The sequence below is a fragment of the Garra rufa genome, chromosome 3 (assembly GCF_049309525.1).
Source record: "Garra rufa chromosome 3, GarRuf1.0, whole genome shotgun sequence".
In the NCBI taxonomy this organism is placed as follows: Eukaryota; Metazoa; Chordata; class Actinopteri; order Cypriniformes; family Cyprinidae; genus Garra; species Garra rufa.
The window spans coordinates 9,774,942-9,794,747 of record NC_133363.1 but is presented as its reverse complement, the minus strand read 5'-3'; the positions used below and the strand labels follow the sequence as shown (position 1 = coordinate 9,794,747).

Here is a 19,806-nt window from a genome sequence, read left to right as displayed (position 1 = left end):
AATCCACTTGTCCCGGACAAGCGGACAAGCGTTAATGACGAGCCCTGCACCTGTGTGACGGGCTTCACGCTGTGCAGGTGACATCGCTGCATCTGCTGCTCTGGGTGGCAGTGGTACGGTTAAGCAGCTTGCAGTCCAGCCGGACTCAGTGCTTCTGTCCTCCCATGATCCTCTGCCGACTGTACAGCATGTGCACAGAACCCATCTGCTGTCCCCGCAGTCACATAGCCACAGACATTACTCATCACAACAGATGATACTACTAGTGACTCCTCATACAATCAGCACAGCAGTTCAGTGAACAATGCTGCTCTCCTGATGTTCATATGCTCTTTTTTGTTTTGTTTTTTCACCCTGTCTCTGCCTCTGTCTACGGCCTGTGCTCTCTCAGGTCCAGTGCCTGTTTTGTGTATTTCCGCAGAAGCCAGAGCTCTGAAGAAGAGACAGCTGTTTTGTGAGGTATGTGCTCTAGGATATTTGGAAACAGTAGGTGGAATTAATGTCCCCAACAATTTTAAAAAGAGCAATACAAATCTGTCGTTACTTACTCACCCTCAAGTCACTGAATGATTTTTGAATGATTAATTAATTAAATGTTAGTCAGTTTCTCATGCAAAGTTGTTGCATGGCATCATATGAGTTGAAATAGTTTTTATGTTGCTTTTTTGTTGTTTTGGGCAGCATAGTTGGTGTGTATAGCATGTTTGGGGATCACTGGATATCACAGTCAAGATTTTAGGCAGTTGCTTTAGGGATCACATGTGCATTAAGCATCTTTAGGCCTCATACTGTAGGTGCATTCAGTATTTTTGAGCTTGGCAAGTGAGCCATATGAAAAGATTTCAAGTGTCAGAGGTGCATTCAGCGTTGTTGAGGTTCACAAACACATACAGTATTTTTAGACATCATTGGCACATGAAACATGGCTATGATTTTAGGCATCATATACATACAGTGCCTTGCAAAAGTATTCATACCCCGTCATTTTTGTCACATTTTGTTTTGTTGCAGCATTATGTTAAACTGCTTTAAATTAGTTTTTCCCCACATCAATTTACACTCCATACACCATAATAATGACAAAGCAAAAACCAGATTTGCAAATTTTACAAATTTATTAAAAATAAAACACTGAAATAAGTACATTGCATAAGTATTCATACCCTTAACTCAGTACATAGTTGAAGCACCTTTACAGCCTCAAGTCTTTTGGGGTATGATGTGACAAGCTTTGCACATCTGCATTTGGCAATTATCTGCCATTCTTTGCCTCACCTTTTCTCCTCTCAAGCTCTGTCAGCTTGGATGGGGGCTGGCAGTCCTAGTTGTTCCAGTCGTCTTCCATTATGGATATGGCTTCTGTGTACCTTCAATGCAGCAGATTTTTTTCTAAACTCTTCCCTAGATCATTGCCTTAACTTTAAATAGTATTTTAGCTGCTTAATATTCACAGACACTAGTCAATATCTTGTTTTGATTTAGCTGCACTAACCTACTTTTGATTTATTCATCCAAAATTCCATGACATTCCATTTTTATGACTTGATTCCGTGAATCCATCCACGTTTTCCGCATTGTGGAAATCATAGAGCCTTAGTTTAAGCGCATTTGGGTGTGCAATATGCACTAGGTTCACTTTATTTACATTGGCATTCACATAATTTTAAACTTTCGTAAATATTTGTAGCATTTCACCAACATTCCACCAAAATAAAAGCTTGAAGATTTGACATGTTACACACTTAAAAGTATTTCCATTGTTCTTTGTGTCTGGTTGTCTCGGCAAAAGCAATATGAGCCATTTTATTTTAAATTAAATGTCATAGCACAAAATTACAGAAGAATAGTACTAAGTAAATGTTTTTCTGTCGACACCAAGGTTTGGGAGCCCCTGTAAAGAATTTTAAGTTGAAATGAGAATTATGCAGGTTCTTTTGAGATTCACTCTCAAGCATTCTTTTTTAATGTATGAAAAAGAGCAGCATTGACATTCAGCTAATTTTTTCCTTATCTTTTTCATTCAAATATTTAAAAAAAATACTTATATAGATTATTTGGAGTCAAAACCAGTCAAACCAAAATGTATTTAGACACCTTCAATATTTCTCACATTATCACAGTTTATTCGCTATAGTTTAGAAAATGGTAATAAAATATGACAAGAACTCAGAGTTAAACTGTGTCAGAACAAATTCATCTTGATAATGTCAGATAATTTTGATAGAAAGGTATGTAATGGATTACAATCAACCAAATTCAGACAGCTGTTAGTTTGACAATATTTACACAACTATTAATACTTTGTTGACCAATTACCAAGCAATACTCAATTTTGTTCAATCTGTGGTGTAATTAGCAATAATAAAAAAAAAAAAAAAAACACTCAAGCAAAACATTGTCAGGTCAAAGTGTCTGAATAATTTTTGGTCCCAATTTTCTGTATGAAGAATTTATGGCTATAAAATGTCACAGTTTGCTTTATTTTATATTATCATAATACCTTTGATTTAAGAACATCGTACGATCCCCCTCTGAAATATTTTAATTCTGGACTGTAGTGTAAATAGGTCAGATGTTTTTGTGAAATATCAAATTACTCACTATATGTAGTCATTTTGTTCATGAAAACCATAATCAACACAAATCAAATCAGACCTTTTCCTGTCTTTTTAATAAGGATAATAACATCCTGTAAGTGAACAGACGCACTTAAGTGACCTACATTCACTGCTGCTTTTGTGAACTTCTGCTTATTTCCTTTCCTCCACGACCTGATATTCACATGCTCTGCCTTTGGTTTCCTCTCTGGTCATGTAACCTACATCATCTTGATATGATCTTGTGGTTGATTTAGATCATCTGATTTAACATTTGTTTTTCAGAACACTATTATAACCGTTTATTACCTATTCATATGTATTACTGAAAATATGTACATATATTTCATGTTCACTTCTTAAAGCAATACTGTTAACTTGATTTTGACTTTTTTTCAGTATATGATTGGTTCTTGCCCATTCAAGATGCACCACTATGATGCATTATTTTCTAGGTGATTTCCAGGGCATTGCTAAGCGGTTGCAAATGTATTCTAGGTAGTTTCTAACACATTTTGGATGGCTGCTAGGTGGTCTGGCCCTCTCCCAGTTCCAACTTAGTCTCTATCACTTCATCAGTCTGCTGCATCCATCCAATAAAAATTAATATTAGAACGTTTAAAAAGTCCTATACCACAAGCAGCACAATTTTAGATGACATTTATTATTATCAAGTATTAGGCACGGTAATATATATTTTGTGACTTAAAGTTACTTTTATTCAACCAGCAAGTTTTTTTTTTTTATTAGAAATGACACAGACGATGTACAAGAGGCATCACTGTGGAAAAAATTATTACTCATCTTTTATTTACATTTGAACAAAAAGTGGCATGTCCAAAATTATTCATATCCTTCTCAATAATCAATAGAAAAGCCGTTATTAGCAATTACAGCAATCAAACGCTTCCTATAGTTGCTGACCAGCTTTTTGCAAAGTCTCCACTGGTATTTTTGCCCATTCATCTTTAGCGATGAGCTCCAACTCTATCCACTTGGAGGGTCTCCTTGCCATGACCTTTAGCTCCCCCCACAGATTCTCAATTGGATTTAAGTCAGGACTCTGGCTGGGCCACTGCAAAACGTTCTTGTCTTTGTTTTTGTCTGCTAACCATTTCTTCACCACTTTGCTGTGTGTTTTGGGTCGTTGTTGTGCTGAAATTGTCCACTGGTGCCCAAGGCCAAGTTTCTCTGCAGACTGCCTGATGTTGTTGTTGAGAATTTTGATGTATTGCTCCTTTTTCATGGTGCCGTTTACTGCGATTAGGTTCCCTGGTCCACCGGCTGAAAAACACCCCCAAAACAATAGGTTCCCACCACCATGTTTGGCAGTTGGGATGGTGTTCTTAGGGTTAAGGCTTAAGGCTTCTCCTTTTTTATGCCAAATGAAGGCTACATCATTGTGGCCAAACAATTAAATTTTTGTTTCATCTGACCATAAAACAGTAGACCAGAAGTCTTCTTCTTTGTCCAGATGAGCATTTGTAAAGGCCAAGCGGGCCTTTGTGTGCCTTATCTGGAGAAGTGGTGTCCTCCTTGGTCTGTGTCCGTGGAACCCAGTGGTGTGCAGTGTCTGTTGGACTGTCTGCCTTGAGATGTTGCCACCAGCAGAGCCCAGATTCATCAGGATGGCCTTGGTGGCGATCCTCTGATTCTTTTTTACCTCTCTCACTATCCTCCTGGCCAGCACAGGTGTCACTTTTGGCTTCCGACCACGTCCTTTGAGATTTTTCACATTGAGGAACATCTTGTATTTTTTAATAATACTTTGCACTGTAGCCACTGGAACTTCAAAACATTTAGATATGGTCTTATAGCCCTTTCCTGACTTGTGAGCAGCCACAATGCACAGCCGCAGGTCCTCAGTGAGCTCCTTTGTTTTAGCCATGACTGTCCACAAACCAACAGCAGAGAGCTTCTGTTTTTCACCTGTTGAGTTGATTAAAACAGCTGTTCCCAATGAATCAGGGTAATTAGGATGCTTTAGAACAGCTTGGACTATTTGGAATGATATAGAACTTTGGATTTTCCCAATGACTGTGACGGTTTGCAAAGAGCATGAATAATTTTGGACATGCCACTTTTTGTTCAAATGTAAATAAAAGCTGAGAAATATTTTTTTTCACAATGATGCCTCTTGTACATCGTTTTATTATCTTTTGGGAGAAGCCTGTGTCATTTCCGGTAGAAAAAAAAAAAAAAAAAAACTTGGTTGAATAAAAGTAACTTTAAATCAGAATTTGCCAGGGGTATGAATAATTTTGGGCTTGACTGTATATATTTTTCTGCAGTCATACACTTTGGGCCCAGTGAATAGTGATAGGGTTTTTAATAGGGTGTGCTTATATCCCTTTTAGCCCTTTTAGCCCTTTAGCCCTGTTGTACCCTATTTTTTCATTTTTTTTCATTTGATTTACAGGTCCTGACACAAATGTCATGGAGGTGCATGATTTGTAAATGTAAAGAATTCGTCAAGGTTAGGCTCCAGTGCTTCTTATTACTGTAAGGCATTCAGGTGTTACATTATCAGTGTCCTTCAATACTTGTCTGTAAGCTTCACGCTTCACAATGCAAATTACTGGCGTGAGTAGAAGCAGGTGTCAGTCTGACCTATAACTGTAAAGAGAACAGATTGTGCCAGGACATAATCGAATGTGGGCCGCTGGTGGCATGGGGCGATCAGGGTGTTAGATAGCAGGTTTAATTGGGTGTCAAGGCACCCTGGATCTGTTAGGTCACCTGGATCAAGTGTCAGCTGGTGAAAAATAGGTCAAAGATAATGATGAAGTCAAGGGGAATACAGTCTAGAGAGACGACCTTATGACATATAGATATGAAAAAAAAAGATTTATTTCAAGATGTGTTGTTCCCTGGAAAACAGACTGTGTTACGGTGAAAAGCTAAGCAATTTCAGAGCCATCCACGTAATTGAGTTAATCTACAAATGTGATACTTTTTTCAAATGGAGTCTCCTCATGTAAACTGAGTTTATGCAGTTAGGACAATTATGTCTTAATTTCTGTATTGCTTATTAGGTTTACATGTTTTTTTCTGCATGTAAAAGTCATTTCTTTGTAATTGTTATTTATTCATTCATTCTTGTTATTCATTCTTGTAAACAATGTCACGTAAGTCACATTTATCTGGTCACATTTAGTGACCATAAACTAGTTAGTCAGCTAGAAAAATTAACTCTAGAGAGGAGCATTTTGCTAAATATGCACCATATAACATATTCATTATAATTTGTACTGTTCTTCAGTGTTTATGTTTCAATAAATATGTCAGGTTTTTATGACATATAAAAAGATGAATTACTTTCACCCCGAATACTAATTTGTTGTAAATCTACATTTTTAAAATGTGCCCGTTTGTCAGTGAGCATTTTTTACTCATTTAAAACACAATACATTTGAATATGCTCCCTTATTCTTTTATATATTTTAATATGTACAATATATTTACGTAAATATTGAAATTTGAAAAAAAAAAAGAAAATATTGAAACCTTTACTTACATTAAAAGTGCTTTCTATGGACATAAAATAACTTTTGTAAATTTCTTTTGACATGGACATCTTAACGTCTTTGACCCTTCTGTTAAGTTGATCTTCAGTATTATAGTAATTTAGTACCAACTGACTGTCATGTATATTTTACAGCATTAGTAGAGAGATTTTTTGCCAGAAAATTTGCCATGTACCTGATATCCAGAATAATCAAATCAAATCAGAAATTGAATCGAATCACAAGCTTGTGAATCAGAACCGAATTGAATTGTGAAATTTGTGTCAAAACCCAGTCCTAATAGGAGAATATGGAGCTCATACTGAAGGATTCAGAGGCCATACAATAGCAATACAATAATTGAGAGATGAGCAAATAAATATTACTTAAAAGCCTGGTGTATCTTATTTAATACATTTTACTGTGAAGTAAGTGTTCAACTTGAAGTATTTTAAACAATATAAATTTTATTCTTATGTTTACTTTATAAAAATCATTAAATATTTCACAACAAAGAGACGTGTACCAAGAATTAGAAGTACTAAAAGGCCTTTTACTTGCTAAAAACTATCGATCAAACAACAGCTTTTTTTTTAACATTTATTTATTTATTTATTTTTTTTTTTGGTCATGCTGATAATTTAGAGGCCTTAGAAATTTGTATATCAAATATAGTTCAGCATGCTTTATAGGGTTGATTTGTGGACATCATTTTTGTTACATTTTAATTTGGTCAAACCTTTATTTATTTTTAGGTTCCAAAAACAAAAAAAGGATGGTTACTGTTGTCAGACGTTTGAACCCCATTGTGTATGACACTGAGGAGTGGCTGTCTGCTCACTTACATCATCTAAACCCCTCTCTTGTGTCTGGTTATGAAATGCTTAAGCTCTGTTAGGGTGGAGATTATCTATCCTGCTTTACCACAACTTTTGTCTCTTACAGAGGAGGATCGTGTCAGCATAAGGAAATGGTGAAGGAAGAACAGCCCTCGTCTGTATCTGTTGTGAGTTAAAAGTATTACCTTTATATTTTAACTTCTTAAATAATTCAAATAAAATGTTACGGACAAATTGTATTATGTATTTAACTATCATGTTTACTTTACTTTTTGAAATTGACTTCTTTTAGTATTTTTTCCATCATAACAGAATACAAGAAACTAAGGGGTAAATTGATGTTTGTGCTTTGCAGATGGTCTAATGGCAGACCAAAGAATGGACATCTCCTCCACGATGAATGACTTCATGTCTCCCAGTTCCACTGATCTGATCAGCAGCTCCATGGGAACGCCGGGCATGGACTACACCCGCAAGAGGAAGGGCAGCATCACTGACTATCAGTAAGAGCAAGTCCTAACAGATCCTCTAAATCTCAAGATTGTTCATCATTGTTCACATTTGTGTGCTCATAATGGTCCTCAAGCAGGATGAATAATGAGATTCAAGACCCAGTGTCTGGAATTGCATTATAAGTTTGGGGTCAGTAAGATTTTTAATGAAATTAAGGTAAAATTTTAGAATAGGTAACACTTGTTCACTATTAACCATGACTTTTCCCTCAATAAATTCTTAATTTGCAGCTTATAAATAGTTAGTAAGGTAGTTGCTAAGTTTAGGTATTGGGTAGGATTAGGGATATAGAATAAGGTCATGTAGAATAAGGCATTAATATGTGCTTAATTAGTACTAATAAATGGCTAATATTCTAGTAATATGCATGCTAATAATCAACTAGTTAAGAGACCGTAAAATTAAGTGTTACCGAAATTAATACTTTTATTCATTTATAAAGTTGAAAAAAAAAATGCTTTTTTTCATTAGAAAAATCCTGAATAGAGAAAAAAAATATTAAGCCATGTATTATCAACACTGATAAAATAAACAGCGTTCCCAGGGGTCCTGGAATTTCTGGAATATCATTGAATTTCAAAAAGGTCTATTTCAGACATTGAAAGTCCAAATTTTTGTTTGTCGCTTTAAATTTTTAAAAGTTTCCAATTATCCAATTATATGCGTTTTGCCTATTGTTATGTTTAATCACCATTTTATTCCTTTTCTGCTCGTCAACTGGCAATCACTTAAAGGATTAGTTCACTATCAGAACAAAAATGTACAGATAATGTACTCACCCTCTTGTCATCCAAGATGTTCATGTCTTTCTTTCTTTAGTCGTAAAGAAATTCTGTTTTCTGAGGAAAACATTTCAGGATTTCTCTCCATATAATGGATATATATATATATGGTGCCTCCAAGTTTGAACTTCCAAAATGCAGTTTAAATGCAGCTTCAATGGGCTCTAAATGATCTCAGCCGAGGAAGAAGGGTCTTATCTGGCGATACGATCAGTTATTTGCAAAACAAATTGACAATTTATATACTTTTTAACCTCAAATGCTCGTCTTGTCTCGTCTCTACAATGCGCATGCGTAGTCTGTGTGATCCAGGTCCTATATCTCTGCAAAAGTACCAACCCAGTGTTTTACAAAAGCAAGGTCTCTACAAAAAAGGGTAAAAGATAAGACCCTTCTTCCTTGGCTGGGATCGTTTAGAGCCCTTTGAAGCTACATTTTGGAAGTTCAAACGTATCCATTATATGGAGAGAAATCCTGAAATGTTTTCCTCAAAAAACACCATTTCTTTACGACTGAAGAAATAAAGACATGAACATCTTGGATGATAAGGGGGTGAGTACATTATCTGTACAGTTTTGTTCTGAAAGTGAACTAATTCTTTAAGTCAAATGCAGTCACCAGACTGTACCTCTTACCTAAGGCAAACATGCCAGGAAAATGTAAATATCAAGAGTAGGGATGTCATGATCTGGGCTGTGGGGCCTCTCCTCAGCCACCTGAGGTCGCTGTTTTGGGGGATCAAAATAAACAGAACAGAAACACAATCTACAGCCAGGATCAGAACACAGAGAAACACACGCGAAGACAATGCAGCCAGAAAGAGCAGTGAGAAATGAGAGTTCTTATAGACCAGATAATAGTGAGCAGGTGTGAGTGTAATCAGTGCTAATGACAAGACAGGAGTGTACAATTAGGGAAGTGCAGTGCAGGGAAGGGAAAACAGCGACCTCAGGTGGCTGAGGGAAACCCCACAGCCCAGATCATGACAAGGGATGCACCGATCCGTATCGGCCGATCACTTGCGCGTTTTGTCAGTAAAGCCGGTTCTGTAATCAGCTCAACGTGAAATCACGCACCTGATGGCATTTACCGCTGATTACAGAACCGGCTTTACTGACAAAACGCGCAAGCATGATCGGCCGATTCGTATCGGTGCATCCCTAATCAAGAGTTTTGGTTACAAAATGACTCATTCAAAGTTAAAAATAGATGATAGAAAAGCAAAAACTAAATGTGAAGAAATAAAAAGACTGAATGAACTTGATTACAAACAGAAAATCCTTCAGAGTGTTTTATTCCTGAAAGCATAAAAAACATAAATTATCTTCTGTTGAAATAGTACAGAAAAATATCAAAGTGCACGTAACAGGTGAAAGCAAAGAATAAAATGTATGTCTGTTTTGTACTAAAATGCCTGTGAACAAGTAAATAAGGCTTGCAAATGGATGAATCCGTTCATTATAGGTCATGGAAATTCAGCTTTTTAGTCAGTGAATGTCAGGAATTTGACATTTGCCTTAGAGTGGGAAACCTGGATAAATGTTTCTTGAGCGCCAACTCAGCACATTAGAATGATTTCTGAAGGATCATGTGACACTGAAGACTGGAGTAATGATGCTTTAAAATAACATTTTTAAATATAAAATTTGTATTTTTAATAAAATAAATGCTTGTTTTTCATAGGACTTCTTTCAAAAGTGTTAAAAAATCTTACAACCCCGATTGAATGGCAGTGAATATTGCTCAAAACTTTGTGAGTGGTTTGAAGCGTGAAGTGGAATTTAATCATAAAAGTTTTTTCACACTGACTCTGACATCACCCTAAAAAAACATTACACATACAATTTAGTTTCATTAAGAATCCATCATGTTAAACAGAGCATGGATATTCTGTTAGCAATAACACTGAGACATTTCATGAAATATTACCATAAATATATGCTGAAATGCAAGTTTAAATTAGTGATGGATTAATGAAAAGGGTGAGACTGTACAGTAACATATGGAAATAAAATCTGTGGGGAATCTCCCTGGACCACAAAACCAGTCATGAGGGTCAATTTTCCAGTGATGTAAGGTTTGTTATGTTAGGACAATATTCGGCTGAGATACAACTATTTGAAAATCTGGAATCTGAGGGTGCAAAAAATTCAAAATATTGAGGAAATCGTCTCAAAGTTGTCCAAATGAAGTTCTTAGCAAAGCATATTACTAATCAAAAATTAAGTTTTGATATATTTATAGTAGGAAATTTACAAAATATCTTCTTGGAACATGATCTTTACTTAATAACCTAATGATTTTTGGCATAAAAGAAAAATCGATCATTTTCAACCCTTGCAATGTATTTCTGGCTATTGCTACAAATATACCCGTGCTACTTAAGAGTGGTTTTGTGTTCCAGGGTCACATATACATTTACTGTGTTACTTGAGTTTGCCATATTTTGCTGTTTTAAAAGGGCAGTCAACCAAAAAATGTAAATTCTGTTGTCATGTATTTACCTTCAAGAAGCTTGTATGACTTTCTTTCTTCTGTGGAACATAAAAAAGACATTTTAAAAAATGTTGGTAACCAAACAGTTTCGGTTCCCATTGACTTCAATGGAACAGATTAAAAATGTAATGGAATCAATAGGAACTGAAACTGTTTGGTTACCAACATTCTTCAAAAAATTATTCTTTAATGTTCCACATAAGAGAAATCGTCAAGGTGGGTGAATTTTGATTTCTGGTTGGATTGTTTCTTTAATATGAGATGATCTGAAATTAAAATTTTCATCTTTGTTTTCACAGAATTGATGGATTTTCTTTCGAGTAAGTATCAAACATCTAAATGACTTTCACTTTACAACAGACCAGTGTAAAAATGTTCATTTCATTCCTTTACAAAAAAAGCTATAACCATGGCATACCATGGTACGCATGAACAGTTAAAATCTTATTTCCATCACTGAAATGCTGTCTTCTTTGAAGACAGGCACATTATTCATCTGATTAAAAAAAAGAAAGAAAGAAAGAAAAAAAAAATGAAGTCATCCTTTTGTTTTTGAGAAAAATACCAATTTCATCCTCTTAGATCTGAGGATTCATGGATGAGATTCCTCATCCCAAGCTCACAGCTCACACAGTCCTCTGAAAATGAACGGTCAGTGAGTATGGATGACAACATGCCAACTGGTCAAACTATCCAGTCTGTTCTTATTTTAAGACAAATGTAGTCCAGCAACTTTTTCACTTCATGCAAAGAGATGGAGTGCAAAGTGTTTCAAAGGCAAATACTGTGCATATTTGCAGGAAATGCTTTAGTGAATCGGGTGCTTTAGTAAAACTATGCAAACAGCTTGTGCAAATAAACACTATATGCACAATTCAGTCTCAATTCATTTTGGGAGAATTCACCCCATTGTAATAGTTATTGTCTGAACATCATGCATAAGATCAGTTATTGTGTTAAATGTAGCTGCAATCCAGGGTTTTCCATCCAAGGGTTTATAAACTACAAGGGCTTCATGAGATTCTAATAAAACTGCAATGATCTTACAAAAAGTATCAAGTATCAGTTATTTTAATTGTTTGCAAACAAGAAGAAGTGAAGTTCCATTATATTATCCATCAAGCATATAATTGAGGTCATAGGGGTTCGTGACTAAAACGTCTGCTCTAATAGAAAACACATCAGTTATTTAACCAACAGGGAGAGAAAAAAAAAAATCTGTGGTAGATGTTATCAGTGTCAAGCCCTCAGGTAAACAACGTGTAAAATTTCTTTTATTGTGGTCAGTTATGAAACAAGCCATTATGAAACAGCCAAACTGGAGCTGATGGTGCATGAAATGGGAGTTACATCATGTCAAGTCGTAGTATATTTGTAACTGTTACTATATTGCGCTATTACCCTAATCATTTATGGAGTGTTTTTCATGTGGCTTTGAGAATTGTTTTCTTTTACTTGCTAATCACCCTAGTAAAAGGTAATACATTTAAATACATTTATTTCATACTAAGTATAGTTCAAATGTATAAACATATTTACTGACATATCACCTGAGGCTTACTAACATAAAAATATTAATGAAACTTTATTTGGAGGAGTACTTGTGCACAATGCACATTTCTTAATATTAAGCTTAATATTAAGTTTTAATGTCACTATTGATGAAGATTGTATGATTTTTGAATAATATCAGTCTTTAAATGCAACATATTTTAAAATGTACCTTGCAAAAGTTCCACTTTAGCACAATTAAATCTACTTCAGACTAACTCTAGTGGGACTTTTGCACAATTAAAGTGCATTAAATACAAAATATATTTTTTTCCATTTTTTTTTCTTGCTAATCACCATAGTAAAAAGTCATACATTTAAAATACATTTATTTCATACTAAGTATAGTTCAAATGTATAAACATATTTACTGATATATCACCCGAGGCTTACTGACATAAAAATGTTAATGAAAATTTATTTGGAGTAGTACTTGTGGACAATGCACATTTCTTAATATTAAGCCTAAAATTAGTTTACCTTTAAAATTTAGTTTAAGTTTACTTTAGGTATCCCAGTTTAGTATACCAAAAGTACAATTGCAGGGTATTTTTTATTAACCATATAAATATGTAAATGTATTTGTAGTATATTTAACATCAAATAAATGTATTTTAAATACATTCTAGTATATTTATTTTTATATTTTTATATTTGGGGCAGGGTATCTTCCCATTTAAATTATTTCATATAGGTTGACTAATGAACTATTTAGGCTAATGCATTTTTCTTGTTCATTTTCAGGGACAGTATGGACATAGACAAGGACAAACAACATGGAAGGTAAATTGAATTATTGATTTATCTATTTTAAATATACAGTATAAATGACCCATACTGAAAATGCTTATTTTTTTAATTTTATACATTTTTTTTTTATTATTTTTTTTTAAGTTAATCAAAAAATCATTAGTATTTATATATTGTAGTTTGTGTACTATGTATTTTTGTTTATGTAGATTTCTTTAAGGGAATTTTCTTTTTTGTATTTAAATTTAAAAAAAAATTTTTTAAATCTTTTTATTTCAAAGATCATTTTAAATTTTGATTAAAAATTATTTTCTAAATATTACAGTTATTACACCTGCAACTGGATCTGTTTATGTAGGTTCTGGTATTTATACTTATCCTACATGATGAATTCTTTCTCAGATATTAAACTAAATTTTCTCTCAACAGGGTCGATCAGCAGATGAAGAATGCCAGGTGCTGTAATCCAGAGCATTTCTGTATTAGTATTCTGTTGTAGATTCTATGCCTTTTCTTCCGAGTCTAACATTGTTTTGGACTCTTGGTTGTCAACAGGGAGGCTCACAGTCAGATAGAGAAGAGGCGCAGAGACAAGATGAACAGCTTTATTGATGAGCTAGCTTCATTAGTGCCTACCTGCAATGCCATGTCCCGCAAGCTGGACAAACTCACGGTGCTGCGCATGGCGGTCCAGCATATGAAAACACTTCGAGGTGAGTTCACACTGTCATTCTCAGCAGAGAACCCAGCTTTTTGACGTAATTTTTATACTAGAGATGCACATTCAAGTAAGGTTGTAGTTGAGTACTGATAAGATAAAAATTACCTAAAAGTATGGCATGTACATTACAAATATTATATCACCAATATATGTGACCATGGATCACAAAACCAGTCTTAAGTAGCATGGGTATATTTGTAGCAATAGCCAAAAATACATTGTATGGGTCAAAATTATCGATTTTTCTTTTATGCCAAAAAATCATTAGGATATTAGGTAAAGATCATGTTCCATGAAGATATTTTGTAAATTTTCTACTGTAAATATATCAAAGCCCAATTTTTGATTAGTAATACGCATTACTAAGAAGTTAATTTGGACAAATTTAAAGGCAATTTTCTCAGTACTTACCCTCAGATTCCAGATCTTTTTTAAATAGTTGTATCTCAGTCAAATATTGTCCTATATATGTAAGTTTTGCAAATGGGGGAGCTCAAAAGTTTAGCAAACACACTTGGGAGCGCAAATGTTTTGTGAGTCAACGCAAAAGCATGTGATATAATTTTTCCTCCCATAATTTTTTCCATTACAAAAATCTCTTTAAGGGGCTTCTTACTGTAATTCTCTATTCCAAAAGAATGGCATTGCAGGAATGTCACATATAAACAAAGCCTTCTGCATTCTGCTGATCTAGGAGGGATTGAGTGCATAAGTATGTTTCATTGGATCAGGTCAATTCATAAATGTACTTCAAATTGTGTTCTGTCTTTTTGACTAGTAGTTAAGAAGTTAATTGATTACTTGTACATATGCTTATTTTATACTGTCTTTTTAAGGTGCTGCAAACCCTTATACTGAAGCTAATTACAAGCCAGCCTTTTTATCAGACGACGAGCTGAAGCACTTAATATTAAGGGTAGGTGACCTAAAGAAAAGAGTCTTTTTGTACTAAGCTGAATGACAAACCCTGGCTGTGACTCACTGGTGATTCACTTTGCGTCTCAGGCTGCTGACGGTTTTCTGTTCGTTGTGGGCTGTGATCGGGGAAAGATCCTTTTTGTGTCAGAGTCCGTCTACAAAATTTTAAATTACAGTCAGGTAGGGCCTTCTAATGCTACTATGGTTCACCATTCAGTGTATACGAATCATCAGGCTGTGAAGTGACTCACTATATTGCCTGCTCTCTCCATCTGACAGAATGACCTGATTGGCCAGAGTTTGTTTGATTATTTGCATCCTAAAGACATCGCAAAAGTCAAAGAGCAGCTCTCGTCATCTGACACAGCCCCACGCGAAAGACTCATTGATGCTAAAAGTAAGTTGGCACCTGGTAATAAATACACCATTATGCAGACAAACTATAAAGGCTGGAATAGACTGTATGACTTGAGTTTTTAACATTGTAAAAGACTAGCATCATACTTTTTTGGGGTGGCATTATACATATTGCTGACTTTGTGATATACTTTTTGATATCCTCTGACTAGTAGGCCATCATACACTACACAATTTTATGTGAAAACTATCAACTCCGACTGCCTAAAATCTGCAGACTAGCTCTGACTTTTTCCAATTAACATTGACTCATCCAGACTGCAAACTGGGCCAACTAAAAAAGTAGTGAATATCAGCCTTTATTCACATAAATTTCATTTGTTTTAGTAGTTTTTTTTAGAACTTTTCTAACAATACATTGTTATTTTGTCAGCTGGGTTGCCGGTCAGGACAGACATCACCCCTAGTCCCTCCAGACTGTGCTCCGGGGCCCGACGGTCCTTCTTTTGCAGAATGAAGTGCAACAGGCCCCTTGTCAAAATGGAGGACAAAGATTTTCCCTCAACTTGCTCCAAAAAGAAAGGCAAATCAGTTCTTTCATTTACTTTGAATAATGAAATATTGTCTTTGAATATTTAACAATATACAGAGGCGTTTCCTCTGAGAAGGCAAGGGAATATAAAACAAAACAAAAATAAAACAATGGCAAGGTTACAAAATATAACATTAAAAAAGTGTATAAATCACTCATTTCTTAAAGGGAACCCTGGGAATTAAGACGTGTATGGCATAATATAATGTAAATGAGTCTCTTACTAAAATGTGTAGTAGAAAACCCATGAGAGATTTATGTTATTTTAATAATCCACATTGTTTTATACATATTGGGACTATGGACTGTGCCATAATTTTGATTATATAGAATGGTTGCACTCAGTGAGCTACTGTCACTGTCTGTTGCTATTTTACCGCAACACAACTTGGAATACACAACTTGAAAAATAAAATACAGATTTAATGCCACTTTGTGCAGCTTTTTGTTGTAATTTTTTAGTCAAAGGGCAATCAGAGAAGCAATGTAAGTCTTTACTGCTTTGCTAGCTATAAGAAGAGGAGAAAAGAATGGCAAGATGCCTGTGGATGAATAAAACTTCCTAAAGACCTGCGTCATTGTTCTTTCCACTTTAGCCCTGGTGCCTTTGAGGGTTTTAATAGAGGCTTTGTTAGGTCAAAATAAGACACAAAATGACCTGAAAACATGATCTGTGGTAGTTTTAGTGAGCAGTCAGCTTGGTGAAATTTAATCTCTGTGTCTGTGACCAATATATATATTTAAAAATAAATACAAGTTAACTATTAAAAAGAATAGCTGAACATAAGTTCACAAATAAAATATATAGTTTAAATTGTTACCTCGTTATTATTTTGGAATAAATGTAAAATGTTAAAAAAAATGCTAACTTGATGAGATTCATACTTTTTCTGATAGTGTAAGTTTATTTAACCAAGAAAATGTGACTGTCTGGGACAAAAATTTACATTTGTTTAAAACAAAAACAAATGCTTCCTCATTTCAGAACCGTACATAACTGTCATTATCATAACTATTGTTTTTTTCCTCCGTATAGCCGATCGCAAGAGCTTCTGCACCATCCACAGCACTGGCTATCTGAAGAGCTGGCCTCCCACAAAGATGGGCTTAGATGAAGACAATGAGCCTGATAATGAAGGCTGTAACCTCAGCTGCTTAGTGGCTATTGGCCGATTACATCCTCATATTGTCCCACAACCCATGAACGGAGACATCCGGGTGAAGCCGACAGAGTATGTCTCGCGCCATGCCATTGACGGAAAGTTTGTCTTTGTGGACCAAAGGTTAGTAGTGACCACTGGGCACCCTAAAATGCAGCTGCAGTTTGAAGTTGTGGTCACATTTGCCATTTAAAAAGAAAAATCCAGGCAATTTCGATGTCTGATAGACTTGAAAAAATGTTCAAATGATGCGTCAGGTTCAAGTTTGGTAAACTTGGACACACAAATTCACAGCGCCAGCCAATAGCAAAGCCTTTTTTTTCAGAATTGACCTATGTTTGGGTGGAGATTCATAATTTAATAAGCAAAAGTGAAGATCTGCAGTGGATGTGGCACTCGTTCTGGGAGTGTTTACTCACCACACTCTAAAATTATAACATTTTCCATTAAGAGGCTGTTTGAAAAGCAGTTATTTACATTTGTTTCGTTTGCTAGCCGGCAAGAATAGCTTCAGAATTTTTGCTTTGAGTTTCAGCTTTCCTTCTGGTTAAATAAACTTAAACAATGCCAGTGCACTACAGCATGTGACATGCTCATATAATATAGTATAGTTTTTCTGATTCTAAATTACATTAAGGAAAGTACAAGAATTTACTCACCCCCATGTCATCCAAGATGTTCATGACTTTCTTTCCTTAGTGGCAAAGAAATTAAGTTTTTTTGAGGAAAACATTCCAAGATTTTTCTCCATATAGTGGACTTATATGGTTCCCAACGGTTTGAACTTAGAAATTGCAGTTTTAACACAGTTTCAAAGGGCTCTACACAATCCCAGCCGAGGAGTATGAGTCTTATCTAGCGTAATGATCAGTCATTTTCTATGTAAAATACAAATTTATATATTTTTTAACCACAAATGCTCATCTTGCACTAGCTTGACTTCACGCATTACATAGACTTGGAAAGGTCACGTTTGACATAGGCGGAAGTACCGACCCTGTGTTTACAAAGCAAACAAGTCAAATGCCCTTTACAAAATAAGGTAAAACAACAATGTCGGATGATTTTGAATTGGAAGAAGTACACGAGATGGGGTTTTTCACCTTACCCTACCATTTTTAACCAAAGTACTCAGATGAAGAACTAACCACGCATTGCATAGTGCAAGACAAGCATTTGTGGTTAAAAAGTATAGATTTATTTATTTTTTTCAGCAAATGACTTACGCTATAATAAACACTTATTTTTCGGCTGGGATCATGTAGAGCCCTTTGAAGCTGCATTGAAACCATTAAAGTCCACTATATAAAGAAATATCCTGGAAGGTTTTCCTCAAAAAAAAAACTTAATTTCTTTGTGACTGAAGAAAGATACACATTAAAGGTTGTATCAGCGGTTCTAGGCTGAAACATAAAGTGTAACATTCAGCTGACCTTTCTTCACGATCCACTCACTGCCTGCCCCATAAATTGGCTGTAAAAAAACGTGTCTCTGTGGTCAGCCTAGGGTCCGAGATATGATAAAAAAAAGCAATCGGTGCTACCAACCATTCCACAGAAAAACAAACAGTATTCCAACCAAGAGCAGAGCGAAACTCCACAACACCAACCCCCTGACGGTGATTGGTTGGAACACGGTTTGTTTTTCTGTGGGATGGTTGGTAGCACCGATTGTTTTTTTTGGCATATCTCGGACCCAAGGCTGACCATGGGGCAGGCAGCGAGCGGATCGTGAAGAAAGGTCAGCTGAATGTGACACTTTATGTTTCAGGCTTGAAATCGCTGATACAACCTTTAACATCTTGGATGAAATCGGGGGAAATTTTTATTTAGGAAGTGAACTAATCCTTTAAAAGGGAACCCTGGGTATTATGACATGTAAGTGTTAATATAAAGTAAATAATGTCTCTTACCGAAATATGTAGTAGAAAACCCATGAAAGATTTACGCTATTTAAAAAATCCAAATTGTTTTATACATACTTTGGACTATGGGGGGTGCCATTATGATGTGAAATGGTTGCACTTGGTGAGCTACTGGTGCTACGTGTTGCTATTTTTACCGCAACACAATTTGGAAAATAAAATACTGATACGATGACCACAGCTACTGAAAGAGCTTACAGGTGGCAGTAGATGTAATTTTAGGCTTAAACAAAATGTTGTACCATTGATTTTCCTCACAAGGAGTCTAAACGGCCCGGATATTGAGTGAAATTCATGCTGAGAAACTCCTTCAGTGGCTGCGGTGTCATGACAAGCATCAACATGTTTACATCCTGCCAGGATGGCATCTAGCGTTTCTTGTCTCTGCCATTTGTAAGCTCTTTCAGTAACTGTGGTCTACTAAAAGCCTCAGGCATCAGGGCTAAATTGGAGAGAACAAAGACACAGGTCTTTAGGAAGTTTTATTTGTTCACTGGCATCTTCCCATTCTTTGCTCTTCCTCTTATCGCTAGGAAAAGCAGTGAAGATTTCACTTCCCTTCTCTTGTTGCGCTTCGACTAAAAATTACAACCAAAAGCCGCACAATGTGGCATCGTATGAGTTTTTTTTTCCGAGTTGTGTTGTGGTAAAAATAGCAAATAATAATGAAATAATGTCTTTCATGAGCTCCATATTTCAGTAAGAGACATCATTTACATTATATTAGGCCATACAAGTCTTAATACCCAGCGTTCCCTTTAAGTAAAACTGATTATTGGTTGGAATATGTTTGTTTTGTATACTGATGGATAAAGTTTGGTGTTCATGCTGACCATATGACCAATCATATGATGTTAGCGTGACAGCTTATTTGGTTTTGTGAGCACAGTGCAGGTCAATATCCAAATATAGCCATGGATAATTGGTGCAGATAGATATAAGGTCATGGCCTGGTTAGAGGCGGAAATATAGGGCACACAATACATCTAAAATACACTATGACAAAGGCACTGTTTGGTTTTTATATGTCAGCTGCACCTGTAGAGTTTTATTTTTTGTGAATGTGGTCAAAATGATAAAACAGAAATAGCGACAGACTT

The 19,806-nt window shown here is 35.4% G+C and overlaps 1 protein-coding gene across 1 annotated transcript in view; it reads left to right on the top strand.

Annotated features, from left to right (window-relative positions):
* Positions 1-387: 387 nt before the first annotated feature.
* bmal1b (basic helix-loop-helix ARNT like 1b) overlaps positions 388-19,806 on the top strand; it is a 35,598-nt gene continuing 16,179 nt past the window's right edge. The window contains exons 1-12 of the mRNA XM_073836842.1: positions 388-459; positions 7,049-7,109; positions 7,298-7,445; positions 11,033-11,053; positions 13,029-13,067; positions 13,464-13,490; positions 13,590-13,747; positions 14,592-14,671; positions 14,761-14,853; positions 14,953-15,070; positions 15,464-15,613; positions 16,659-16,905. Of these exons, the coding sequence (XP_073692943.1) occupies positions 7,306-7,445; positions 11,033-11,053; positions 13,029-13,067; positions 13,464-13,490; positions 13,590-13,747; positions 14,592-14,671; positions 14,761-14,853; positions 14,953-15,070; positions 15,464-15,613; positions 16,659-16,905 (1,073 nt within the window). The 5' untranslated portion in view covers positions 388-459; positions 7,049-7,109; positions 7,298-7,305. The remainder of the gene's footprint in view (positions 460-7,048; positions 7,110-7,297; positions 7,446-11,032; positions 11,054-13,028; positions 13,068-13,463; positions 13,491-13,589; positions 13,748-14,591; positions 14,672-14,760; positions 14,854-14,952; positions 15,071-15,463; positions 15,614-16,658; positions 16,906-19,806) is intronic.